The 27612-nt window shown below is 48.6% G+C and overlaps 1 protein-coding gene across 7 annotated transcripts; it reads left to right on the forward strand.

Moving 5' to 3' along the window:
* The first annotated feature begins 6351 nt into the window (after positions 1–6351).
* On the forward strand, positions 6352–27263 carry KEL (Kell metallo-endopeptidase (Kell blood group)). Of its 7 annotated transcripts, none has more exons than XM_024758041.1 (20): positions 6352–6471; positions 6869–6977; positions 7200–7344; positions 7638–7814; positions 9626–9750; positions 10050–10196; positions 13080–13139; positions 13233–13418; positions 13652–13800; positions 15415–15544; positions 15957–16079; positions 22739–22849; positions 23960–24058; positions 24302–24379; positions 24821–24921; positions 25083–25193; positions 25327–25394; positions 25624–25793; positions 26147–26242; positions 26960–27263. In XM_024758041.1, exons 2-20 carry the CDS (start codon positions 6930–6932, stop codon positions 27119–27121), a joined length of 2286 nt encoding a protein of 761 aa, XP_024613809.1. In that variant the 5' UTR covers positions 6352–6471; positions 6869–6929; the 3' UTR covers positions 27122–27263. The 7 variants fall into 7 exon arrangements, 6 of the variants coding, with proteins under 6 accessions (XP_024613809.1, XP_024613811.1, XP_024613810.1 ...); XM_024758043.1 differs by having other exon boundaries at positions 6374–6471; positions 6898–6977; XM_024758042.1 differs by lacking the exon at positions 6352–6471 and adding an exon at positions 6490–6526.
* Positions 27264–27612: the final 349 nt, after the last annotated feature.

Below are 27612 nucleotides of genomic sequence, written 5' to 3' on the forward strand. Positions count from 1 at the left end.
CAGGAGGGGGGGGTGGGGGCGGGGGGGAGGGAAAATTGGAGGAAGGCAGTCAAAAGGTAAAAACTTCCAGTTATAAGATAACTAGGGATGTGATGTACAACACGATAAATATGATTAACACTTGTATATTATATAAAATGCAATATTTGAAAGTTGTTGGGAGAATCAATCCTAACAGTTCTCATCACAAGGAAAAATTTTGTTTCCTTATTTCTTTAATTTTGTATCTATATGAGATACAAAATTAAAGAAATAAGATACTAAACTTACTGTGATAATCGTTTCATGATGTATTTCAGTCAAATCATTACGCCGTACACCCTAAACTTGTATAGTGTTGTATGTCAGTTATATCTCAAGAAAACTGGAAGAAAAACAAACGAAAACAAAACTGAATCCGGGCATCAGGCCAGGCAAAGGTGATTCTTTGGACACCAAAGAGAACACACACAGCTAGCTGATTGCTATCTATGCAGATTTCCCCAGGCTCTGAAGTTAGATATTCTTTTGTGTTGTCCCAGCCTATCAATAAGTAATGTTGTGGTTGGACCAGCTCTTGTGGTTCTTATTATGATGTAATAATGTTTAGCATCTTTATTGCTAAAGATGGCCTTTAGCAATAACCATCAGGAAGCTCTGAAAAACATAATGTTTTATTACTTACAAGACCTGGAAATGCACAGCACACCCAGGGCTACACAGCAAGGTCGAGGCTAGAGAGAGAGAACGCAAGGCCTTGGGGTTCTGCTTTTATTGGGGTTGAGGGTGAGGACCTAGGGTTTTGTGGCTTGCTCTTTGTTGGTGAATTTAAAACATAAGAGCAGGAATTTAAAGCACGGGAAGAGGAAAAAAACAAGTAGCCCAAATGGTGGGTTACTGAAATCAACCAGGATCTCTAATACAAAGCAGCCTCAGTGGGGGAGGCAGCCTGGCCCTTTATCTGTGGCTGGTGATATTTGGCTTTGAAGTGGACGCCTCTTTGAAATGGACACCTAGGCAATCTAAGCTTAAGTCAGGCACCTGCATTACAAAAAAAGAAAAAAAACCAAAAACCACCTGTCAGGGCTTACCTACGGATACTCTTTTCTGGAGCCTAGTTTCCTTGCCAACTCCTGGCGGCTTCATTCTATCTCTAGTTCTTGAACTCAACACATCTTACCAATGACTTAGCCTTGATTTTGGAGTTTTTCTATTCATGGTTTCCAAAGGACTTCCACCACCTGTAATCCCCATTTATGGTCCACCTGGGGTATTATCCAGCCAGTGTTGGAGACTGAGAATAAACTCTGAGGGGTGGAGCTGGATTATAGGACCTTTCCTGATTCTGCAGGGAATTGAAGTTCCAAGGCATGAGTGTAAGCCAAAATCCTCACAGTGTGTACAAACTTAAATCTGCGTAAAGAAGCTCAGGCGTCAACTGTGAAGGATGTGTGCTAGGCCTAAAAGAGGGGACAGAGCCGAGAGTCAGCAGGAGAACCAGGAAGAAGTTAAGTGGTCAAGTTCAATATTAAATTGGTAAGAGTTTTGGAAACATTTTTTTCTGCAAAAGTAGGGTGGCGTTATGACATTTGCATGAGTGGACAGGCTGGTGTAAAGGTTCATAGATGAGGGGATGCTCTAAGGTCCGTTGGCCCGGGTGAAATTAGGCCCGGGGCGTAAGAGAAAACATCGACCAGTATGAGGTAGGAGAGGCATTGGGACATAATGACCTCACCTGTTCTGGGAATCAACAAGAGACTCTAACTTCCTGCCCAGAAAACAATGGGGCTGACGGGAAGGGAAAATGGGCTTACGCCCCACAACAGACCAACCAACACCTGGCCCTGCTGTATCCTCACCAAATAAGGAATTACCCTGTATAGCAAACCACCCCCTCCCCTTGCAAGCCACCTTCTGCTTTTACCCCAATAAAAATTCCCCTCATCCAGTACTGGACACGACTTCTCTGGCCCCTTTCTCTCGGACCAGTGAACCTCGCCCGGGACCGCTCCCTAATAAAGCTCACTTGAAGCTTTCCTTTGTTTCGCGGTGCCGTTTTGTTAAGATCCGACCTTACAGATGCCACATTGCCACATGTCCTGAGATGCCCTGCAGTGCCTGAGGGCAGATGAAACAAAGGCCACCATTTGTGTGACGTAAAGATCTGTGGGGTTTCCTCACATAGAAGGCTGAACCATTTGGGTTCCTGCCATTTCTTTTCTGTGTAGATTTTTGCTGGTCTCACCTAGGGTGCTAATATTTCTGCTACCACACAGGTGAACCAAACCCCTCACACTAGCTGGAGAGTATGTAAGGTTTTCAGTGAAGTAGGTGCGATGGTTTGGATTCATTATTTAGCAAATAATCACTACTCTTCCCCTCCTATGAGGAAAGTATTCTTTTCCTGGTCCATTGATGTTGGCTTCGGCCATGTGATTAACTTTGACCGATGGAACACTGGTAAACATGGTTAAAAACTGAGTCTTAATTACTTGCATGGTTTGGCTTCAGTCTTGCCCTCTGGTGATTCTTTATGGGAAAACATGACTTGCTTAACTTCTGCCCCTTCAGCTTGGGCCCTGGAAGAAACACACATGCGACAGACCTGCAGGAACCTAATGCCTAGATCCAGGCCCACCCAGATGCAGCCCAAAGCACAAATGAACACAGCTTACATCAGTGGAACAGCAGGCGACACACAGATCTTTGATCATGAGAATAAATGCTTGTTTTTGCAACCACTGAGTTTTGAGTGATGCGTTACAAGGCGTTATTATGGCATTATTTGACGAAGACAGTAGACTTAGCAAGAGCTTATGCAAATTCTTTTTGAGGACACATACATTGAATTGATACCTGTGTCCATTAGAGTCTCTTGCTTCCAGAGTATTGCCCTGGACACCTGTTGGATTGGGAAGAAGAGAGTGGTGGCTTGGAAAAAAAATACTAAGAAAAGTAAAAAACAAGTGTCCTGCTTTGGAGACGTGTTGATGTACACATTTGAAACTTCAGTCTTTGGGGCATTACTTTCAAGTTTTTGCCATATTCAATACCAACCAAACTATTGCTGTTAAATATATTTGTGGTTGATTTCCTAATTTAATTGAACAGGGATTGTGTATTTTAGTCTTATATCTATAAAAGAAAAAGTATATATGCAATTAAAATATTAAGAGCTTTCCATCACTTGCAGCTGAAACTGTTTCAAAAGTCATAAATTATTCTTTCTCAAGCGTGATCCCCACCTCTCAATATGGCTTCTTTTGAAAGAGCAGTTAGAATGCCCCCAGACTGACCCAGGAATCTCTTTCTTCCTCATCTTGTCAATCCCCAGCATTGCCTGTGACACCAAGGCCTCCTCTGGCTCATTCAGAACCATGTTTATTGCTCTTAGGAGGTAGCTTCTTAGTTGTTACCACCAAAATCAAGTGATCTTAGATGTATACACCTGAGAGTGCCACCATATGTAGATAAACGGCCCATTCTTGATTTTGATACCTTAACCAGCTGTAGATGGTAGCTGATTGTGGACAGACAACAAAGGCCACATCTTCAAAAGGGGAAATTAGATGTTTGAGTGTTTGGAGAATAACAGCCCCCCAAGGCAGTCACAGAACAAGGTCAAGCCATGAAAGATAGTTTAAAGAGTTTAGACAAAGGAAGACTAACTAGGAAGAGACTTCCAGAAACTGAATCTTAATGACCAAGAGGTCCAATTGGTAAGGCTGTGGTTCCATTCCCAGCTCTGATCGATACTGACTTTATAACTTTGGGTAGGTTTACTGCACTTCCATAGCTCAGTTTTCTCCTCTGTAAACTGGGGAAAATAGATCTTATCTCCTTCATAGAATTACTGTGAAGGCTGAATGGAAAAATATAGGTAAACAAAGCATTTATTGTAGTCCCTGCACCATAGGAAGTAGTCAGTAAAAATGTCGTTGTAAATATTGCTCTTATTATTTGGACATCATTATGGTATCAGACGGAAGGTCCTGGGATTAGAATGGACTGGACAGAACAGTGAGAGCAACCAGGAGGCAGTGTCTGCGAAGATTAAGTGTGTGTCTGCTCCCTGAGCCTGGGGTTGATTGTGAGCTGAGGCTGCCTCGGGGCTGCGTGGAGGTGCTTGGTGGGACTGGGAATGGCCACGGTAGTGGAGATGACGCTGCAGACCAGGACGGGGGAGATAAGGGGCCTCCTACTCCAGAGGCAGCAACCGGAACAGAGGTTACTCTGACTTTAGGTGGCAGCAGGGTAGGGAGGGGTGGCCTGGCGGCTGTATCTCCACGGTTGGCTCAGAGCCTAAGCCCAGGCCAGGGGGGCTGTTTACAGGGCTGATGTCCCACAGCGCACTTGTGCCTCAGCTTGCTCTTATCCAATCTGAATTGGCCCTGTTATCATTTTCCTAGAGAAACTTCAGCCCAGAGGACTCGGTTGGTGGAAAAGGAGTGGGGAAGGGGAGCGGGTGTGAAGGAAGCTAGAAGTCCATGGGTAGAGGGCTGGACTTTTGGAGAAGGGAATAGAGAAGGTACGATGGATTTGTATCCAAACAGACCAGAAACCTCTAAAATCCTGAATCATCATTTTGCTCTCAGCCCTTAACCAACTGGCATCACTATTCTCTTGGACATCCAGAAATAAACTCGGAAGCTCATTTGTGGCGGATATACACTGTTATACAGTACCCCCCTTCAATCGGTTTCCATGATTTTATTTTCCTCTATAAGTGTTTTCTTTCCATATATCCCCCTCCCTCTGCCCTCACCCTGGGCCAAGCAGCACTTCATCACTCCTGTACCACCGAACCAGCACTGTTTCTCTTGTCTTCTATCTAATCAATCCAGATCCCCGGGACCGCACCAGCCTTTTGCAGATATTATTTTCATTATGTCCCACTCTTCCTCAAATCCCTCAGTCCCTTTTTATTCTAACGTGTGAAGTTGTACCATTTCTTCACCAACTCTCACGATGCTTTACTACATGCCGCCCATCAGCACAGGAACCTTATTCCTCTTCTCCAGCCGCAGAGCCGTCCTTACCCCATCCCGGCAAGTACACCATAGCACAGGGCTGATGGGGAAATACTGTCAAGGTATCGTTAGTGTGACTATCCTAGTAAGTTCCATTTTGCCTGAGATGGGGAAACAAGGGACAGAGGTGAAATACTTCCTTTCGGAGATGTGCTAAGACCCCAGGTGAGGACTCAGTATGATGTGGGAAAGAGAATTTCTGGCTTAGAAAGCAATTCATTCCTACAAGTGTTTATGAAACATCTTAGGTGGGTGTGAAGGAAAAAGGGACATTGTCCCTGCTACCAGAGAGTTTGCAGTCAACAGGGAGATGAAGATACAAGCCACCTGAGTAATAGAACTAGAGGGTCAGTCGTGCCTCTGTTGACTGAAAAAAAAAAAAAGCACAACCTGCAAGTTGAGAATTATGTTTTACTTAATGGACTTAGTGAGGACTTAAGCCCGGGTTACAGCCTCTCAGCTCTCAGGGACTGTTCCAAAGAGGTAAGGGAGGAGCCAGGATATATAGGAGTTTTACTGCTAATTAAAGAAAAAACAGACATCTCAAGTTAATGAGTTTAGTGCCTTTCTATGTACGGAAGATGCAAGAGTCTGGACTTATAGAAATTATTCCTTTCATATGCACTTTACTATCTAGGACCAGGATCCTGGTTTTCCCCATCCTGAGTCCTCTCAGCATGCACCATTGGGACGGCTACAGTAGCTAATGGCTTTATGGCTGTAACATCCTTTGTTTACTAAGATGACAGGCAACGTTCTTTGTCCACACTTTATTCTTTGTAGAAGGTATGAGACCCTGTGAGATATTCAAAGGCAAATTCCATCCTCATTTTCCAAACCACAAAACTTACCTGCCTGAGAGTTTAAATGGCTTGTTCATTGTCACAGGGCTAGTCATTAGCAGATCTCCTGGTTTGTTGGGCTTTTTCATGGACTGCTCTGCCTGCAACCAGCAGGGCTCTGACACACCAGGGAAGACATCAGGCATGCTTGGGAGCAGGGGGAATGGGCGTGGAGCAGGGAGACCTCCCAGGGAAGGTGGCATTTGACCTGAGAATTGAAGGACTCAAGAGGTTTCAATCATAGAAGAAAGGAGAGAAGAAAGAATATTTCAGAAATAAAGAAGCTCTGTGAGCAGAGTCACAGAGCAGGGCCAGAGGAGCCACCCAGGGCAAGACTGCCTGGGGAGTGAAGTCTCCCTCCCTCCGTCTCCTCTGAGAGGCTGAGATAAAGGAGGAGGAGAGGCTGGGGTGTCTCCTGACTGATAAACAGTCTCCACCCAGAGGCCAATAGCTTGTGAGTGGGCACAGGGGCGCCAGGTGGCAGAAGCGCCCTTTCTCCAGGGAGAAGGAACTGGGGTGGAGTAGGAGGGAGGCCGTTTCCTGAATCCCCGTCCTCAGACTCAGCACCTAGAGCAGGACCAGGAAGGATTCTGGGAGCCAGAGAAAAGGCCAGACAGACGGCAAGTCCCCTGGAGAAAGCCATTCCCTTTTGGAGTCAGATGCCTAGGGTGGGAGGTGCGGCTGGATGGTGTGTGTGAGTGCCCTGCCTGCCCCTGGAGAGGAGGGATGTGAGGCTTGGAGGACAGGACTGGTGAAGGAGAGGGAGGTGACGGGCGAGGGAGGGAGGGAGGTTAGGGATACCTTTAGGGGAGAGGTTCCTTCTGAAGCACTTCTGGGAGCACTGCCCTGGCATGCAGATACACAAGTGTGTGTGTGTGTGTGTGTGTGTGTGTGTGTGTGTGTGTGTGTGTGCGCGCGCGCGCACACACGCGTGTGTGTACGGGGGAGTAGGTGGGCAGGGGGAGGTGTCCAAATGGCCTGATATAACTCTCTTTAATGTCCCCCTTCCTGAACCAGCTTCTCTGTCCTCCCTCCTCCTCATTCAGTTCAGGAGGGTGAAGACGAGTGGGGGAGAGCCATGGGGTCTGAGCCAGCGAGCGGAGTGGGGACCCGCAGGAGACGGGAGGTAAGTGACCTCTGTGACCTGTGCGGGGCAGATTTATGACAACCCTGCCAGCTCCCAGGGGTCCAAAGAGGGCTGGGTTTGGGATAATGAGGGGTGTTATCTCCATACAAAGGGGCCCTAGCACTAACTGTCCCTTCTTTCTCCTCTCCCCTCCCTTTCCCCACCCCTCTCCCAATATCCTCTCTCCATCTTGTGGTTTTCACCTCCTGGCTCTCTGCGCAGAGATCTCCAGAAGAGGGGCTGCCCGCTGTACACAGCAGACAGTGGGCGATGGCCAGGCGAGCGCTAATGACAGTCCTGCTTTTCAGTCTAATCCTTGGTGGTTCTTTGCTGCTTTGGGGCTACGTTTTCAAGGGCTGTGGTCCTGGTAAGTGAGATCCTAGGTCTCCCACGACCCACTCAGCCCTCCCTCATTCTTGGACCCCATCCATCCATCCATCAGCCTGAGGCTCTGTGTCCATTAACTGACACTCATCCCGACCTTCTGGGGCCCCGGGTTCCCGACCTCTTCCCCCTTGAATCACGCTCCTGGCCGCCAGTCAGACCATTTCCTCCTCACCAGGGTCTCTGTCCCTTTCCCTCCCCAGACATTCCTTTGCTTAGCCCCTTGGGGGAGCCCTCATCACTTTCTCTTTCCCAGCTCTGAGCTTTTCCCCACAGCCCACTGTGAGATGCCTGTGTGTCGGGACCTCCTGAGTCTTTACCTGGCCTCTGGAAACACCAGTGTGGCCCCCTGCACTGATTTCTTTAGCTTTGCCTGTGGAAACACCAACAGGACCACTAGTTCTTTTCAGGCTCTTGCAAAGGAGAACAAGCGCCGACTTCAGAGAATACTGGGTAAGGAAATCAGGGTGGAAGATTCTCTTGCCATGGGTGCCACTGAGCCTAGAATGATCACAACTGTTCCAAGCCTGTGTGCCTGTGGAACACCTGGCTTGCACCATCCTCCATTGGCTCTCAGGGAACTGCTAGGTTTGCTTCTCCATCACCGTACATTTCACCGCAGGTACCACCTCTCTTCCATCTCTTCTTGTCCCTCCCTTCATCTTTTCTTTACCTAATCCCTATCCTCTCTCCTTTCCCATTTATCCACGATTGCTCCATTCTCTCCAAGTTCTCCCTTTCACCAAGTTCCATCTTCTGTGTTATCTCCCTTAAATTTTCAATTTCTACCCTATGCCAGGTGTCTTCCCGCACTGGCATCTCCTCAACACCTGTTGCACTTTAATCTTTCTCTCCATCACTCTCATTGTCCAGCCCTCAGACCCTTCTTGTCTCCTAATGCACCCTTGTCAGTGTTATCCTCTCCCTCCCATCACTTCCCAGACCCCCCTCTTTTCACCATTATCTCCTGTTCTCCCTGAAACTTTGGACCATGGTGTGCAAGTTGAACTGGAAGAAGCTGAACTGGGATGATGGAGATGACTGATTGGAGATGATGGTGGGAGGAAAGAAGTGGTGTAGTGGGTGAGAAGTGACGGAGGGGTCTTTATTGGGTTGTGTGTAAGGGAATGAACATAGATGGACACAAAAGAGATGCTGGAGGGAGAGGAGGACCAAGTTAAAAAGGCTGGAGGTAAGAAGATTCCTGTAGATGGTGGCTGTGTTGAAAAGAACTGAGAGGAAAACTGTGAGGGAGGAACCAAGGCCACATAGGAAGTAGGAAGTTGGTCCCAGGAAGTTGGTGGATGGTGGCGAGGATTTGGGAGTAAGCATGTAACAAAAGGAATGCATTTCCTGCATATGGGAACCCAGAGAACCTGTTGACGGTATCAATTGGAATCTGGAAGAAATAAATGTATCCCTTTGCCCTCCTTCTTTTGACGGGAAAAAAGTGGAGGTGGGTATTCCCTGCATGGTAGAGGGGTACGCTTTCACTTAAGGTATGGAGATGAAAAGAAAAAATACACTTCGGACAAATTCTGCTGCCCATAATAGAATGAAAGGATGCCAGGGGGACTGAGGGAGAGGTGTTAGATATTAGAAGGTGGAGGATTCAAGTGGGTTTGTGTTTGGGTTATTGTCCTGTGTTTGTTTGTTTCCTGGGATCAAAGAGAGGGGAGAGTCCAGACTAGGGGAGCCTGCCCCTATGTTTTCTCTTTGCTGAACATTTCCTCATGCACTTTCCTCTCTCTGATCCCTCAGAAGTCCTCTGATTTCCCCAATATTTCTAATTCCTTCATTCATCTCCCTCCTGCCTCTCATTTCTACTTTCTCCTTTTTCCATACTCTACTTATCCCATTTCTTTTTTTCCTCCCCTGTCTTTTCGTCTTTATTTCCTTTCTCACCTTTCTTCCTTTTTTTTGGCCACGCTGCTCAGCTTGTGGGATGTGGGATCTTAGTTCCCCGACCAGGGATGGAACCCGGGCCCTTGGCAGTGAGAGTGTGGAATCCTAACCACTGGCCCGCCAGGGAATTCCCTCACCTCTCCTTTATCCTCCTTGTTGTCTTGTCCGTGCTCCTGTTCCCAGCTCTTTTTCTTCCATCAGGTTGATCCAGCTCATCCCATCTTCCCAGTTTTCCTCATCCCTCTCTTTCTCCCCTTCCCTCCTTATCCCTGGAAGTTTTCCCTTTCCTATAACCTTTCTGTCTCCCACCTTCCCGGCTGGTGCCCCACTCCTTTAATTCTCCCACACTTGGTTTCTAGAAGCCCCAGGTTCCTGGCGCCTGGACTCTGGGGAGGAGAAAGCCTTCCAGTTCTACAGCTCGTGCATGGACACAGGTGCCATTGAGGGTGCAGGGGCTGGTCCCCTCAGACAAGTTATTGAGGAGGTGAGACCCGGGGCATCAACCTTTCTGGATGCATAACACGCAAGACCAACATATGCTCAAGGCTGCCGCTTTTTCCCCCTAGAGGATGGGTCTCTTTCCTAGGGATTTGGGAGGGAGATGGAAATGTTAATGGCCTGTGGATGTATTAGGACCTTGGGTGAGGGTAGGGAAAGAGGGATAGAGGTGGAGCCCTAAAGGGGTTAAGGGACTCAGAGTAGAGGTCAGGAAGTAGCAATGGTGGTGGGGGGGTTGGTCTCGGAGACTGTCCCTGTGCTGAGCCCTCTCTCTCTCCTTCCCAGCTTGGAGGCTGGCCAGTCTCCGGTGATTGGACTCCCTTAGACTTTAACCGAACTCTGAGCCTTCTGATGAGTCAATATGGTCACTTCCCATTCTTCAGAGCCTATCTGCGACCTCTTCCCACCCCTCCGTACACGCCGGTCATCCAGGTGAGGGAGGCACTGGCAAAAAATGTAGTAAAACCTGGGCCTGACTCACATTTCCTCGGAGAGGAAAAATGTGCGATCCAGGGAAGAGACTTATCTTTAGGGAAATTATTGATGTGAGAACCAGGGACTTTATGTGACATTAGGGAAAGGAGCAGCAGGGCAGTTCTGGGAAGACAGAAGTAGTCTTGGTCTTCCTTGTAGCTTCTCGGAATCACCCCCAGGGTCTCTCAACTAGTTCCCCTGTCTCCAGTATTGCCCTCCTATGATTTAGCTTTCATTTTCCCCAGAGGGACCTTCCTAAACCAAGAGCTAATTATGCTGTCGTCTCTGTTTAAATGCCTTAAATGGCTCACTAGGTCGTCAGGATCTGGTTCTTAATCCTTAGCAAAGCCTTGCAAGTATGACCCTTACAAACTCCTCCAGCCTTATCTCCTCCTTAATACCCCAAGCCATGCTCGCTCGCTTACGGCTCCAAGGATATTCGGTTCTTTGCATACGTGGCTTCCTTTGCCTGCAACGCTACTCCTCAGTTCGCACACTCAGCCTGGAAAACCCATACATAGTTTTCAAGTTTTGGCCTTGATTACTATCCCTTCCAGGAAATCTTCACTGAAACCCTGGCTGAGATGTAGGTGAACCCCTCTGTTCTCCCATTTCCTGTCGTCTCAGCATTTAGTGCTGTGTTGAAGACTGAGCCTCTTGAGAACAGGCCCACGGTTTATTCAGCTCAGGTCCTCGGGACCTAGCACAGGGCCAGGCATCTAGAGGCCCACACCAGGTGTTTGCTGAGCGGGTAAAAAAAAAATTAAAGCCTTGGACGCATCGGTATTGTGGTGGGCCATGTGACCCTATATGTTTGGCCCCTACTCTGAAAAATGCCACGAAATTATATGAGGATGAATATACAAGACCTGATAATACACATGAGGCATTCTCAAATTCAGTTCTAAAGGGTGTGCTGAGGAGTTTAACTGGTGTGGCCTTTGGAAATTGGTTAAGACCTGAAATGGTTAAGGAGAAGCTCAAAGGAGGGAGAGTGTGGGCTGAGTCCTGAAGCCTGGGTGATTCGTACAGCTGACGGTGAAGCTAAAGGGCCTTATAAGGGCTGCGGGGAAGTCCTGAGCTAAGGGAAGAGCCTGGAATGGCGTGACACCTCTGTGGGGTCAGCAAGGAGGCTGGTCTGTCGAACAGAGGATTTGCGGGTAGGGGTGGGGTGCAGTGGAAGGTAAGAGTGACGCTGAAGACATGAAGTTGAGACTGATTATTCCCAGCCTATGACACTGGACTGAGGTGATAACTTTTGACATAATAGAAAAAAATGAGCTACAAAGGCCTTTCAAATATGACGGTTGTACGTAGAGCCCAAGTACAGTCAGCGGTTTTCGAGGTCAGCCTAGAGGTGCCGAGGCAGCTAGATGAGCCACGTTGATTCTGAACTAAGATGATTGTGGCAGAAATGGAAAGTGAGGCCAGGCATGAGGATGTAGGCAGCTACCTACATCCTCATCCTAGTGGTGATGGATGGTCCATGGTGATTTGACTGGTGACTGACTGAATATCAATAAGAGAAATGGAGAAACTAGACAATGACCCCACAGTGTTGGTTTGGTGTGAATGGGAGGAGGGTGGTTCCCATCACCTTGAGACTGAATGGTCTCTAAGGGGAAATACAGGTAGAGAGAGTGAACTACAGAGGGAGCACCCCAATGAGGTGGTGCTGGAGAAGAGTAAGAACGGTCAGGAGGTGGGGGTCAGACCAGCTCAGCTGAGCCACAAAGGACAGGGGAGAGACCAGTTCAGGAGGGAGGGGTTATCTTTGATTCCAGAGACTTCTGAGCTTAGAAAATAAGGAATGAAAAGACACCATTGGAAACCTTCTAGACATAGCATCAAAATGGTCATGGAGATGGACTCCGATTTTATGGAGTTAGGAGGAAGGTAAGGAAGTTGAAGCAAAGGCATAGATGACTTTTAGTTCTTTAAAGTTTGGACAGAAAATGTGACAAAGGAGTCAAGTGAAAGCTTTATTCAAGATAGCAGAAAAGTATATAGCTCCAGGGGGGAGTAGGATATTGAAGTCGGAGAAGTAAAACAAAAAACGTGGGAGCAAAGATCTTCGGGATAGAAACAAGGACACACCGATGTCAGAAGTAGGGTGAAGCACGTGAGGGTAGTGGGCTACTTGCCTGGGGTGCAGAATTTAAGAGGGCACCCAAACTCACTAATCAAGATAAATAGTATTTCAATAAATATTTTTTTAATGTCAAAATCAACGGAAAAATCCATGATGAACAAAATATCAAATTTTTATTCATCGTGGATTTTTTTTTTTTGGAAAAAACAATGGATCAAAACTCTATTGTGGACTTTTGGGGAAACATCTACAATTCAAAAAAAATGATCAAAAATACATTGTGGATTTTTGGGGAAAATACATGATGAGCAAAGTTTTGCTATTTTATTCTGTGGGGATTTTTAGCGTTAATTTAGATTTTTTAAATTTCAATTAAGATATTATCGATCTTGATTACTGAGTTTTCAGTACCTCTCAACTTTTGCACTTGAGACGGGTATCTCACTCCCTTTACCCTAGACCTGGCCCTGGCACAGACAGTGATTCCCTATGGGACATGGGTTATTATGCTTCTCTCTTGCTGAGTACCCCCAAACTGGTTGAAGTACCTTCTTTGCACATTTGCACATCTGTACTCTTCCCCCATGTCCCTCGCCCCCAGTCCCTGGCTTTCCTTGCTCTCTGGCTCCTCCTCTGTGCCCCCTTTAGTCCATCTCCTGGGGCCATCTTCCTGGTAAATGCCCATCTCCCCACACCTGTCCTCTCCTTCCTCCACATTCCCCACTTCTCTCAGTCTCTCTTGTGTCCAGATAGACCAGCCAGAGTTTGACGTTCCCCTCAAGCAAAAGCAGGAGATGAACTATGCCCAGGTAAGATGGCACTGGGGACCAAGGTCCTGACCTCTTGTGCTAGAGAAAGGCAGGGGCCGACGGTGGCTGTGACTGAGGTTGCGTCTCCCCCAGATCCTGCGGGAATACCTGACTTACCTGAATCGCCTGGGAACCTTGCTGGGAGGAGACCCAAACAAGGTGGGAGAACACGCCTCCTTTTCCATCTCCATTAACTCACAGCTGTACCAGTTTCTGAGGCCCCCGGAGCAGCAGGCACAGGGAAAGCTCTTCCAGATGGTCACGATTGACCAACTGCAGGTACCTTGAACCAGGGACTGGATGAAGATGGGCCTGAGGGTCTCGCTCCCAAACTTTCTTGACCTTCTTGTCTTCTTCCTCCTTATTTCCTTAATTCCATTCCATCCCTAACTTTCCTGGCTCCATCCTTTCCCTCAACCCCCACCCACCCACACTCCCTTTCCTACCTGAGGGAGGGGATGCCCCCTCTCCTCCTTTCCTGTCCCCCCAAGCCTCCGTATCCCTCCTTTAAGGAAATGGCCCCTGCCATCGATTGGTTGTCCTGCTTGCAAGCGACATTCGCACCAATGTCCCTGAGCCCCTCTCATCCCGTCGCAGTCCATGACCTGGAGTATTTGAAAAACATGTCGCAACTGGTTGAAAAGCAGCTGTCGAAGCACAGGTTTGCCCCACGTGGGAGGGTGATGGAAAGAGGGTCCGAGGACCGGAGGTCTCAGGGACAAAGAAGACTGGAGAACGCAGGCTAGTAAGGGCCTCGCAGAAAGATGGGAGGGATCTGGGGCCATGTGGGGGCAGAGAGCGGGTGGGATGGATGGCCCAGGAGGACATGGTGGAAACAGGAAGAGGGGCTCGGGGGGGCATGGGGTAGGGAAACACACACGAAATGAGGGATCCAGGTATCTGACAAGACATGGGGTTTGCTGGGAGTAGCACCCAGCCTGTGAAGAAACTCTGAGCTGTGGGAGATGCTCGAAGGCCAGTTGCTGGGGACAGCTGGGCATTTATGTCTTGTCAGCAGCTGAGGGGTGTGGGTGGGAGGAGAAGGTACGTGGGATGAGTAGATGGAGGAGGTGAAGGCTGGGAAGAACCTGGGGGAGAGGCTGTTTCTCATCTGTAGTGAGAGGATTCTGGGGCCCTTGTGGGAAAGATCAGGGCGTCGAGGAAGGTGGGAGGAGGGAGGGTGAGGCTCTGTGTTGGGCTCACTGCTGTCCCTGATACTGTGTGGCCACCACTTGAAGGCAGTGGCTTCCTTCCAGGGCCTTGGGCTCAAAGCCCATCTTCATGGTAACTCAGTGGCAGCAACGTCTAGAAATTCTTTCAGGGAGAAGCAAACAACCATTCACGCAGGTGTGATTTGTATCCTATGTAAGGATACAAATCAAACCCGGTGAGAGAGTTTCCAGCTGGGCAGAGAAAGGTCCTGGATCCCAGCTTTGTTGCTCTTAGAAGATGCATCTTAAGATGAGCTGAGGTTTCTTGGTTGTGGAAATAGCTCAATCTGTTTGGTTGAATCTAAGTCCAGCCTTCATCTAGCCCAGATCCTTCCCCCACCCCCACCCCCGCTGTGACTTGAGAGGTCCGCCTCTTCATCTGGTTCTTTCTTCTATCATTCTCCACCCCAGCCCAACCCACATCAAGAAGAGCTCTTCTTAAAACAGACAAAAGTTTTGAACGGTGGTTGCCAGGGGCTGAAGGGTGGGGAAATAGGGAGACGTTGGGGAAAGGGTACCAACCTTCTGTTGTAAGGTGAACAAAGTCTCAGGATCTAATGTACAACATGGTGACTCTAGTTGATAACATTTAATTTTGCGTCCGCTGTATTTTACTTTGTAGAGATTGTGGTTTTTTACAAGTGAAAGGTTTGGGGCAACCCCGTGTCAGGCGAGTCTGTGGGCACCATTTTTCCAATAGCATTTGCTCACTTCATGTCTCTGGGTCATATCTGGGTGATTCTCGCAACATTTCACCCTTTTTCGGTATTATTTTAATTGTTAAAGTGATCTGTGATCAGTGAACTTTGATGATACTTTAATCGTTTTGGAATTTTTTTAGCAATAAAGTATTTTTAAACTAGGGTAAAAAAAAAAGATAGAAAAGCCCTTCTTTTTTTTTTTGAAAAGCCCTTCTTGACGTGTTCACATGTGAAGCAGTTATTCTCTATTAATACAGAGAAGGGCTTCCCTGAGAGTATCAAGGTGACCTATCCAAGCGGAAGCTTTTCTGGTGTTTTCCCCAGAGCCCGGGGGTATATTGTGGGTCTCTTTTCTCTCCACAGGGACTTTCTGCAGAGTCACATGATCTTGGGTCTGGTGGGGACCCTTTCTCCAGCCCTGGACAGTAAATTCCAAGAGGCACGCAGATTGCTGAGCCAGAAACTGGGGGAGCTGACAGGACGACCACCCACGGTGAGGAGGGGAGGGGAGGAATTCTCCCGGATGGGGGGCTAAAGGAGCATCTGTCATTTGGGGGGATAAACGTGGGCATAGCCCCCTCAGGGAGGGGCATGAAGATAGATGCCCCAGGGTCTGGGCTCTCGTGGAGGCACTCAAGGCTTACACTGAGAGCTGAGGCACCAGGGACCAGACCCTTAGGCACACGTCCGGCTACCTCCAGGGCCTTTTGCTGATTGTTAAAGTCTAGATATAAAGCTCTAAAGTGATCAAGGCCTGCTTTTCTTTTGTCATGACCCCTAGACTATTTGCCTGGTTATCCTGAGCGCTGTGATTTGAGGGGCCGGACATACAGCCTAGGGTTCACTGGAGTAAGAGGCAGGGACCTTCCCTTTGTCTCGGTGACTCCAGTGTTCCATGTCCAAAGGTGCTTCACGAGGAGCTCATCTCTGACATCCCGAGGGTTCTGTCGGCCGCACCGTGGGCTTCGTGGTGCAGATCCCAACATATCAGAGGAGGGAGCTGTACCAAACGTGCTCTACTAACCAAGGTCTACTCTGTCCATACTCAGTTACTGAGAACTTTGAAATCCTAGGTCGACACATCCAATCCCAGGAGGAGGCGTCTAGAACATAAGGTGCCCTCCATCCTCAGGCAAGGCCTCAGGGTAGTCTTGAAAATCACTGGGTTTCTTTTCTTAGTAATTTGTGGACCATTTCTCTGCCTTGGAGAAACTCATGGCTTTGGCAACCTGAAATATCTGTGGAATTCAGAGAAGGGAATTGTAAACGCAGGGACTGGAATGTAGTTATTGCCTATTGAGACTTTCAAATGTGCTAGATATTTTTCTAAGCCCTTTAGATACATGAGCTGATTTGATCCTCACAACAATTCCATGAGATGGGCAGACCGTTCTGTCCCTGTTTTATTGATGGGTAAATTGAGACCCGAAGGTTAAGGGGCTTGCTCGGGGTAATATACCTAGTAAGTTGTGAGAGCTGGGATTCGAACTCTGGAAGTCTGGCTCCAGAGTCTGTGTGCTTAATCGTTGTTTAAAAAAAAAAAAGAAAGAAAGAAAACCCAAAAACCTTTCTGGAATTTTCACTCAGGTAGGCTAGTCCCCAAGAACCTGTGGCTCAGCCTTTCCCTTGACTCAGATGAGACAGAGCCCCAACCCCTCTTAGTTAGGGTTGCTACAAAATCCCTGGCACCAGACGGCCTCCGGGAAATCCCAGAACCGTGGCCTGGTGGCGCTTCTTGAAAGGTGTAAGAATGCCAACATTGAAATTCACACTTAAAAAACTTAGAAGGCTTATGAATTGCTAAAGTCACCACCCTTAATACACATATATATCCTTTATATACATATTCTAAACAGCGTTATGTATCTAATAGGATATATAATTGTCCTTGGGCTTAAAATCTGAATCAAACCCTACCAACAAATAGTTCTGTGACTTGGTGAAGCCCTTTCACCTGTCTGGAACAGTACCAGGTATGACACATATTAATAATAAAAGCTGAAATACATGGAGTAGTTACTCTGTGTCAGGCATTGCTTATTTTATTTACTACTCCCAGAACCCCTCTGAGGTCCTCAGAAAGGACATGTAATGTTCCCAAGACCACACAGCTCCTAAGTGAAGGAACACACTCCGAAACAGGTCTGTGTGACCCGGGAGGCCATATTTTTAACCGCAAACTGTGCAGGATTGAGAAATAGTGGGTGGTAACAAAAAATGCTTTGGCAAATTCTTTCTATAAAGGTCAAGATAGTAAATATTTTTGGCTTTGTGGTCTATGTGATCTGTGTTGCAACCACTCAACTCTGTCCTTGTAACACAAAAGCAGTCATACGCTAAGTAAATGAATGGGCGTCACTGGGTTCTGAGAAAACTCTGGTTTAGATACTCTTGGAATTCCTAAGAGGGAGAGATGAGGGTGGGTTTAAATGATCAGTGGGATATCTGAACGGGAGGTAGGACGGAAGCAGTGTCTAGGGAGAAGAACGGGTTTTCCGGCGGAGACAGGGATGTCGTTTCATTGCAACAAGGCACGGGGCAGGCTGGCTAAGGCTTGGTGCAGTGTGAGGGATCCTCCTGGTGGCTTTGGCTGAGCAGAGGTGATGGGGCTTGCAGGCAAGGCTGTCCTACTGCTGCTGGAGCCTGGCCTGGGGGGTTTGAGAATCAGCCTGGGAGCCAGCACACCTGGAACAGAGAAAGCAAATAGGGTAAGAGTAGGGAGGAAATCAGAGAGGGGAGGAGGGGATCATCCTGGGCCTGGTAGGTCACTGTAAGGACCTGGGTTTTTCTCTGCATGTAACAGGGGCCTATAGAGGGATTTATCTGTTTTATGTTTTAAAAGATCATATCCTGAAGGTAAGCAGCAGTGTTTCCTGACGGATGTGTGGTGTGAGAGTGAAAGTGGAGTCAAAGATACCACCAAGGTTTTGGCCTTGATTTGATCAAAATTTGTATTTCTATCCAGTGGTTGTTAATTACAGATGTCTAACCATATTCTTCTGAACGAATTCTAATGGATAATGCCCTCATTCAGAAGGCCTGTTAGGTCTCATTATCTGACCGTATTTTATTTATGACTTTTGAATATATCGTCAATGAACCTGGCTGTTAAGCCAGGTCTTCCTCTTATTAAACTTGAGAAGCTGAGTTTGGGGAATTAAAAGCAGAACCTCACATTTTTGCCCGTTAAACGTGAACTGTTTACATTCAGCGCAACATCCCAATTTATTCAGGTAATTTTAGCCTTTGTTTCAATGATCTGTTATTTCTGCCTCAGGTCATTCATGGTTTTATTTATAGCATCTTCATCTAGATTACTGGTAAAATTCTGCAGAGGGAAGAGTATTGGGTCAGATTATTGAAGACCTAGCGTAGAGTCATCAGTTCATTTACGCACCAAATGTTAATTGAGCCCCTATTATATGCCAGACACTTCTCTAGGCCCTTGGGAATCTTCATGAACAAAATAGACAAAAATCCTTGCCCTCAAACACTTATATTCTAATGGAGGCAGAATGACAGTAAGCTGAAAAAAACATATTGGATGGTATTAAGTGTTATGAAAAAATAAAACAGGAAAGGGAGAGAGGCATACTAGGTGAGGACGTGCTTCGATGTCCAGCGGGGGGGGTGGTCGGGGAAGCTCGTACTAACTTGGAGTCAGTAATCACTGATGTTCCCTTATGGACCAGTCAGTCAGAATCCACTCAAGTCACACTGTCATTTAACGTGGATTTCTCCATCGATTTCACAAAGATGTAAGTTTTGGTTTTACCAACTGCTATCTTGAAATCAAAATCATGCCAACAGAGTGGGGCAGAACTTTAGAATTTACAGAGCACGTTCCACGTAGTGTTTCCCCTGCTCTCCCAAGTAGCTTTGTGAGGAAAGCGGAACAGGAAGGCAGAACAGGCATTAGGCTCATTTTTATAGCTGGCGCAACTGAAGTATGAGGGTTTAAGTTAATAATCCACAGTTCGTAAATACTGAATTCTCTGTACAGAGGGAGCACTGCGGTGGTCCTTGAGGCTGAATCTGGCCCATAGGTGTGTGTTGTTGGCCTTTGAAGCTTTTTATAAACTGTTAGGTGATGGCACAGCAAGACTCAGAGTTCCAGCCTTTTTTGTTGTTGTCAATGTGAAGCTCTGGCAACACGGAGCTAGCCGTCTCCAGGGGCGACAAATGACGAACTGAGTGATGCAGCCAGCAGGGCTGCGTCCCTCTCTCCGGTTTGCCGTACCCCTTGTCCTGGGGTTCTGACGTTGGACTGCTGCTCTCACTTAGGTTACCTCATGGCCCCTGTTTGAGTTTGTGACTCCAGATCTACCGTTTGTCCTAATTTAATGATCCTTTAAAAGTGATGACATTTCAAAAGGGTTTTGATATTATTCGTCCTCAGTGGTGCTATGCTGGCCCTCAGGAGTTACACATTATTTTCCAAGTGTTCAAAAATAGTCGGTTTAATGATTCATTCTAGAATTTTGTTTAGAAATTAACATTAAGGATTCCTGACTCACCTGTAATCTCTAAAATCTACCTTCCCCTTACTGAAAATTGTGCAAAAATTTGCTTCTCTCCAGACTCTTGGAATTTTTCCTGATTTTTATCATGTCTGTCATTACTCATGGTTCTAAGCTTGTATCTGCAACTTTTTTTCTTTCTTTTTTAAAAGATTTTTTCCTTCAAGTATAGTTGATTTAGAGTGTTGTGTTAACTTCTGCTGTGTAGCAAAGCGATTCAGTTATACATATATATCCATTCTTTTTCATATCCTTTTCCATTATGGTTTATCACAGGGTTTTTGGGGTTTTTTAAATTAATTAATTAATTTATTTATTTTTGGCTGTGTTGGGTCTTCGTTTCTGTGCGAGGGCTTTCTCTAGTTGCGGCGAGCGGGGACCACTCTTCATTGCGGTGCACGGGCCTCTCACTATCGCGGCCTCTCTTGTTGTGGAGCACAGGCTCCAGAAGCGCAGGCTCAGTAGTTGTGGCTCACGGGCCCAGTTGCTCCGCGGCATGTGGGATCTTCCCAGACCAGGGCTCGAACCCGTGTCCCCTGCATTGGCAGGCAGATCCTCAACCACTGCGCCACCAGGGAAGCCCCTGTCACAGCGTTTTGAATATAGTTTCCTGCGCTCTACGGTAGGACCTTGTTGTTTATCCATCCTGTATATAATAGTTTGCATCTGCTAATCCCACACTCCCACTCCATCCCTCCCACATTCCCACTCCCGCAACATTTTTCTGTTCCTTAAAATTAATCTTTTGAGCCTCATTATCCTGGGTTTGAAGTATTTCTTCTATCCTTTATATTTTAGCAATGATTTTTTTTCTTTTTCTCTATTTTCAATCAATGTGGTATACTCTATCACTCCATGTCTTGAGAGACAGCTCAGATACGCATAACCCCCAGCAGTGAATATACAACCTGCCAACCTCCACTCCTGAGACTTACGTTCATTTATAGATTCTGGAAGTTATTTTCCCGCACGTAGAACATATGACTCAGCACAAGTGTGACCAAAAGAATCCCAGAGTGGCACAGGGTGCGCAGTGGGTGGTCCGCGGTGGTGTCCACACTCTCCAGGAACCAGGTCAGGGCCTGCCGTGGCCTGAGCTATGGGCAACAGCATGGAACAGGCAAAGGCTTTTGGAGAGAAGGGCAGGCACCAGCCAAAGGGATCAGGAAACAACTCAAGAACCAGGAGGTGTAGAAAGGGCAGGCAGGTCCACACTACCAAGCTCAAGGCTGATGTGTTTGCTTCTGTCCCGGGTGCAGCCCTCCACCCCCGGCAGCAGTCTGATGAAAGGCAGCCTCAGAGCCGAGCTTGTCATCGGGGGCCTGCAGCACCTGCCCTTGACCCAGGCATTGCTATCAGACCGAGGTTGCCTTTCTATTTGCATTTCACATTTGTGAGTTTCAGAGCTCCAAGTAATACACTATGGAAAGTGTCTGAGTCCCTTCTCCTCAACAGGAGAAGGTCCTTAATAGGTCTCATGGTGAGCGGACAGACAAGAACGCACAGATGTGGGCACCCGGGTCTGGAGCAACCTCCAAAATGATAAACATTCTAATAGGCAGGCCCGGGAGTGTCTTCGATGACAGAAGTGCTGGCCTTCCTTTCTCTTTCCTCATTTGTCGGAAGCCCCATAAACTCTCTCCAGCCTTAGGACCGGAATGCGTGGTGGCAGCCTAACTGCCTGACCTGCCAGGACGTCTGGGGAAATAAATAAGTTACAGGAATGAAGTCTTATGACTTCAGCCCACTCAGCCCAAATTAGCATGTTAGCCGGTTTTTCCTAAGTCGCAGCTCAGCTTTCCCTTAGGCCAGCTTCCTGAATTTGTTTCTCACCTGCCCTGCGTCATCTCTGGGCCTACGCTTGGTCGTCTCTTCAAAGCCATCCACCCCAACGTCTTTCTTTTATGTTTCTTAGTTTTTGCATCCTGCTGTTAGCACATTATTTGACCGGGGGATTTTTGCAGAAACTAACGCCTATGGCAGTAATATGTCTCTGGTCAAACATGTGTTAAAAAACACCCCAGTTGCCAAGGCCCTCTTTGAGTTTTTATTTTTTTTATTTTTTAATAAGTTTATGTATTTATTTTTGGCCACGTGGGGTCTTCATTGCTGCACGCGGGCTTTCTCTAGTTGCTGCGAGCGGGGGCTACTCTTCATTGTGGTGCGAGGGCTTCTCATCGCCGTGGCTTCTCTTGTTGCGGAGCACGGGCTCTAGGTGCGTGGGTTTCACTAGTTGCGGCACGCGGACTCGGTAGTTGTGGCTCACGGGCTCTAGAGCACAGGCTCAGTAGTTGTGGTGCACAGGCTTAGTTGCTCCGTGGCATGTGGGATCTTCCCGGACCAGGGCTCGAACCTGTGTCCCCTGCATTGGCAGGCGGATTCTTAACCACTGCGCCACCAGGGAAGTCCCCTCTTTTGATTTTCTGTCTAACCGTTTCTCTGCCTTTGAAGTTGAAGACGTCCATCCTCTCATCCTATATCCTTTTCCCTGATTTGGCAGAAAGTGTCTTAGTGCTCTGAATTCGTATATTTAGTCTTTTCTTTTTTCTTCTTCTCCCACCAAACAATATGGTATCTAAAACCCAATTTTACTCTGATAACTTCCTTCTTTATAAGACAAGGTCTTACCATATGATCCTCAATAACCATTTGGAGAGTGGGGTAGGAAGGCAGGAGGCAGGGAGTCTCTTCCTTCTTCAATTTCTTTTTTAAGTAAAGAAGCTTGGGAGGATGGGAGTCTCCGCGGGGCTCTGTGCGTGGTGGGTGGGGACAGGGTGGCAGGCGTGGTGGGCGGGGACAGGGTGGCAGGCAGACCTGCTAAAGTGAGAGGGTTGGCTCTAGTTCTGTCCTTCCCAGGAGCCTTTCAGTCATCCAGAAGGATGCCTCCCGGTGGCCTGGCTTTCAAATTCAATAGGCAATAAACAAGGAGAGTTTGCCCAACCCAGGCTCATGAGACTAATCCCGGAGGAGATGTGAGCCCCTCTTTGCTAAGCAGCATGACCCCATGTGTGTCACCAAAAGGGGTTATAGAGTAAAGGGAGACAAACCCAGAAAGTCCAGCAAAGAGAGCGTGCTCTGGGGGTGAAGGTCTAGGTGAGACTGGCCTGGGAAAGTGGATGAGGAAGACGCCTTGGCGGGAGCCATTCATTCCAGCTTTGTTTCTGTAGCCTGCCCACCCTCGCTGGATGACGTGTGTGGAGAAGACAGCAGCCTTCTTCAAGCCTACGCTGGCAGCCTTGTTTGTCCGTGAGGCCTTCGGCCCCAGCACCCGAAGTGCTGTACGTGAGGGCCCTTCCCCAGCCCACGTCCTTCCGCCCCTTCCCCGCCAACCCATCCTCTCCTAGTTCTAGCGACTTTGCTCTTCTTGATGGTCTCTGTGGTCAGAGAACCAGCCAGTTAGAGAACCCAGAGAGGGACACGCTCCATCCCTAGGGTCTGCATGGTTTAGCTCTGAGACACGAAGTCCGCACGACACACACTGACCTGGACAAGTCGCCCAGCTTTCCTGCTCATGTGTTTCTTCAACCATAAAATGAGAAAATTGAACTGCATGACCTCTAAGCCTACCCCTTGTTTACCTATGATTTTTTTTTAACAACACGTGAAATGACATCAGAATGGAATGCTATCATCTTCAGAAGTGCCAATAAATAACTACTGAACACTTTTCAGTGCCCACCATGTGCCTGATACTCTTATAAGCACTTTGCACCAACTACTTTAATTCCTACTATTATTATAATTTTAAAGCAGAGAGAACTGAAGCACAGAGGGGTTAAGAAACTTGCCCAAGATCACACAGCTACCAAATAGCAGAGTTAGGATTTGAACTCAGGCTCCCAGTGTCGTCATCCATTTTCCTCCATCAAGAAAGGAAATACACACGGCGGTAGATGGCTGAGGAAGCAGTCAGTGCACAGTCAGGGTGTGAAGCTGGGCAGGCTTCAGCTTGTTGCGAAGCTGAGGAACCCTGGAAGATGGAGAGAGGAAATGCAGGCTGTAAGAAACAGGCTGTGAGGACGAGGGCCCTCGAGAGCAGAGAAGGGGATGGTGGTCCACCTCCTCCCGCCACTTTCTGAGACGATTGCCTGGCCGAGAGAAAGGACAGTGTCACGGAAAGGAGCTGTCTACCCCGTCAGGTGTCAGGCGTGACCAGTTCCCACCTTCCCCTTCTGTGCCTGGTACCTCTTTCACATCCCCACAGCTCTCCGTACCCTGAGTTTTTGGTCACCTAGTAGGTAGCACTTTCCACTTTCTCTGTCTGAGACCTTCCTCCTTCTGGCAGCCCCTCAGGGTCGAGGCCCCTTCCTAGAGGCCCAGTGGGCAGGGCCCAGCACTGAGGCTGAACTTGATCCTGTTTCTTTCTCCCTGCCCCGTCCTGCCCACAGGCCATGGAATTATTCACTGCAATCAAGGATGCCCTCATCGCTCGCTTCCAAATGCTTCCTTGGATGGATGAAGAGACCCGGGCAAAGGTCCAGGACAAGGTAAGGCCAGGAGAAGGAGACAGTGTGGGAACGTGTAGTAGGTGTGAACTGAGTGTTGGATCAAGAGATCAGAGGGCCTGGAGGAGCGTGCTCAAGGCCAAGGGCGCAAGTATAAACACCAATATGCCGCACACACATCCTGGGGGCACTACCAGAGGAAGGGACGGGGCAGTGAGCAGGAGAGATTCCTTCTGATAACACTTGGGGCAGCTAGGTTCCTTCCACCTTTGTGTCTCTTCCCAGGTCACCCAGCTGCAGGTGAAGATGGGGGCCCCGGAATGGGCCTTGAAGCCAGACCCAGCCAGACAAGAATACAACGATGTGGGTTCCTGCCCTTGCCAGTTACTCTTTAACCCTCAACTTCTTCACCCACCCTGATCCACCAGAGTGGCAGACAGTCATTTTCCCTAGTTGATCCTAAGAAACCCCTTCCCTGCCCTGGTGCTGCTGGGGCCTGATGGGTGGATAGCCACACTATGGATCTTGCCAACAGAAGAGTAGAATCTTTGCAGGTCACGTTGAGCGCGTGTGAGCACTCGCATCCATGCATTCGTGTGACTTGCCTGAGTATTTGTGTGCTGGTACGTGTGAAGCCTGTTTGTACCACGCAGGCACTGGTGTCATGGCGCTGGTTTTCCACCATTCCGGGGATGTCCGCGCATCAGGGCTTATCTGTCTGGGTTCAGATGTCCGCATCAGGGTATATCAGTGTGCATCTACATTTGTCTCCGTGTATTCGAGTTGCCTCCTGCCTCCTCCCAGATACAACTTGGACCCAGCTTCCTGCAGTCCTTCCTGAGCTGTGTCCGATCCCGCCGAGCTAGAGTCATCCGGAGTTTCCTGCAGCCTTTCCCCAACCACAGGTATGAGGGCGAGGGAGACACAGACACCGCATCCCAAAGATAGCCGTCCAAAATCAGCAGGAAAGAAAGCCAGAGGCTCAGGGAAACAGGAACAGTGACAGTATTTGGGAAGGACGGCATGTAAATGATAGAGCTGGTATTCATATGTACTCTTTCCACAGGTGGCAGGTGCTCCCCTGGGGCGTAAATGCCTACTATTCAATACCTGACCATGTGGTGGTCTTCCCAGCCGGACTCCTCCAACCCCCGTTTTTCCACCCTGGCTACCCCAGGTATGGGCCATTCTAAGTTTCCCAAGAGCACTGGACCAATGTTATGATGAATGATGGATGCGGCTGATGGTTGGAGAATTGGGGCCAAAAACTTGGAAGGATTCTGAGGGTAAGACAAGCCCTTGCTCCCTAGAGCTGTGAACTTTGGCGCTGCCGGCAGCGTTATGGCCCATGAGCTGCTGCACATCTTCTACCAGCTCCGTGAGTAACAGCGGGCCGTTGGGAGATGGGGCCATCGGGAACCCAGGTGAAGGCCCCAAAGGCATCCTAGAGGGGGAGAAGGGAGGCTGTGCGAGGGTTCTGGGGTGGGGGGGGTGCAGTTCTGAAGCCTTTGCAGTGCTCCTGGGAGCCAGCCCAGTTTGTGGTACCCCCATGTCTTCACCCCTGCATCACGCCTCACCGTTTCATTCCCTTGCCCCATTTTCAACAGTATTCCCTGGGGGCTGCCCAGCCTGTGACACCCATGCCCTACAGGGGGCGCTAGTGTGCCTGGAGCGCCACTATGCTGCCTTTCCATTACCCAACGGGACCTTCTTCAATGGCTCCCGCACATTCCTGGAGGATGCTGCAGACACGGGGGGACTGGCCATTGCACTGCAGGTAACTCACATCCCAAGGGCTGCGATCTATTTTTACCAGCAGAATAGACAGCCTGTCCCCAGTTTTTCCTTCCACCATCCCTCAGGCAAACATAGCAAAACTTTCTGCCCTTCACATCCCCACTGAACAGGTGGCAACTTGAGGACCCCCTCCGACTCCATAGAGCCCTCTTTTCTAGATCCATAGATCTCACGGCAAGTACCTTTTCTCCTGGCTCAGAGCAGCGTGTCAGTGCAGAACTTGGAAAGAAGGACCATGAACTGGTTTTGGATATTGCGTGTAGGGCATCAGATTTCCAGATGGCCACGGGTCTAGAGCCTAAGGGCGACTCTCCATCCCACTCCCATATCCAGGCATACAGCAAGAGGCTGTTATGGTACCGTGGGGAGACCACCCTGCCCAGCCTGAACCTCAGCCCCTGGCAACTCTTCTTCCGAAGCTATGCCCAGGTAGGCAGCCGACACCTCCCACCAGGGCTTAGTCCATGTCAGATAAATACCCTATTGTTAACACTCAGATATTGTTAAGCATCTCCCCCCAATGCCACCAACCCTCTGTTGCACAAATCCCCGATGTCATCCTTTCACACATGTCCCCTTGGGACCATCCCTTCATCCTGCTATAAATTCTTCTACCAAATTCAGCAGTGCCTTCAAAAAAAGGAAAACAACTCTATTCCCAAATCCCTCCTTGAGATGAGCCCGACTTTTACCTTCTCTCATTTCTTCTGGAAACACAGATCCCTTCAAAAAGAGCCTTAACAGACTATCTATAGACCACATTCCTCCTCGGAGACCTCGCCACGCAGTGGGGTCCCCACCTGACAGGAGCCCCGCTAAGTGCCATCTTCTCCCTCGGCAGATCGTGCCCCCAATTCCTCAGGGTACTTAAAGACCCACACAGTGTTCTTACAGCAGACCCACCTCTGGGGCACTTACAAATGGTATGATTGCACAGACCAGCCCTCCCCAGATACCCACTGCCAGATTAAATGACCCGCAAATGGCAAATATCTTCCTTTCTCCACGTGGCCCTCGGAGCATTGCTATCCCTGCTTTTATCTTTGCTGTCCCTCGTTACCACCTGGTCACCAGGTCTGCCGTGTCCTGCTGACCCTGATACCCTGCTTTTCTCCTTACCCTGTATGGACCTCTCTTTCTCCCCAGGTGATGTGTAGGGACCCCAGCACCCAGGATCCTCAGGACACTCACAGCCCTCCTACCCTTCGAATCCACGGGCCCCTAAGCAACAGCCCAGCCTTCGCCAGACACTTCCACTGTCCCCATGGCACCCTCATGAACCCCTCCAGCCGCTGCCAACTCTGGTAACCCAGCTGGCTCCCAAAGAGACCTCAGTACAGGTGTATCAGCATCTCCCTGCCCCATCCCTGGAATCAGGACAATACCTCCTCTCCCCTTCTGTTCCAAAAATAAAAGCCGGCCCTTGGCTTCTGCCTGCCACTTAAGAACACTTTCCTGCTATGTCCGATGCCTAGAAGTCAGAGAAAATCAGAGGAGAAACCGCCAAGCAGAGTTCCAAGGACGTGAGACAAGGAAAGAACCAGTGAATGAGCTAAAGGTCGGCGGAAACCGGTTAGAGACAAAATTAAGCTGCCCCCACTTGTTTCCAGGATTTGATTGTTATTACTTTCATTGTTGCTGCCTCCCTACCCCTCATCTGTTGTCCTGAGCAAAGCCAGGAGAGGCTGGGGGAGAGAGAAGGGCAGGGGTCCGGTGTCTCCGCTCTTGGAGATGGCCCTCAGAGGGTGGGGAGGAAGGTGGGCAGGGGCCATGGGCCGCTGAGAGGCCAGCACAGGGTC

The sequence above is a fragment of the Neophocaena asiaeorientalis genome, unplaced genomic scaffold, assembly GCF_003031525.2.
Source record: "Neophocaena asiaeorientalis asiaeorientalis breed wild unplaced genomic scaffold, Neophocaena_asiaeorientalis_V1.1 scaffold206, whole genome shotgun sequence".
Classification (NCBI taxonomy): Eukaryota; Metazoa; Chordata; class Mammalia; order Artiodactyla; family Phocoenidae; genus Neophocaena; species Neophocaena asiaeorientalis.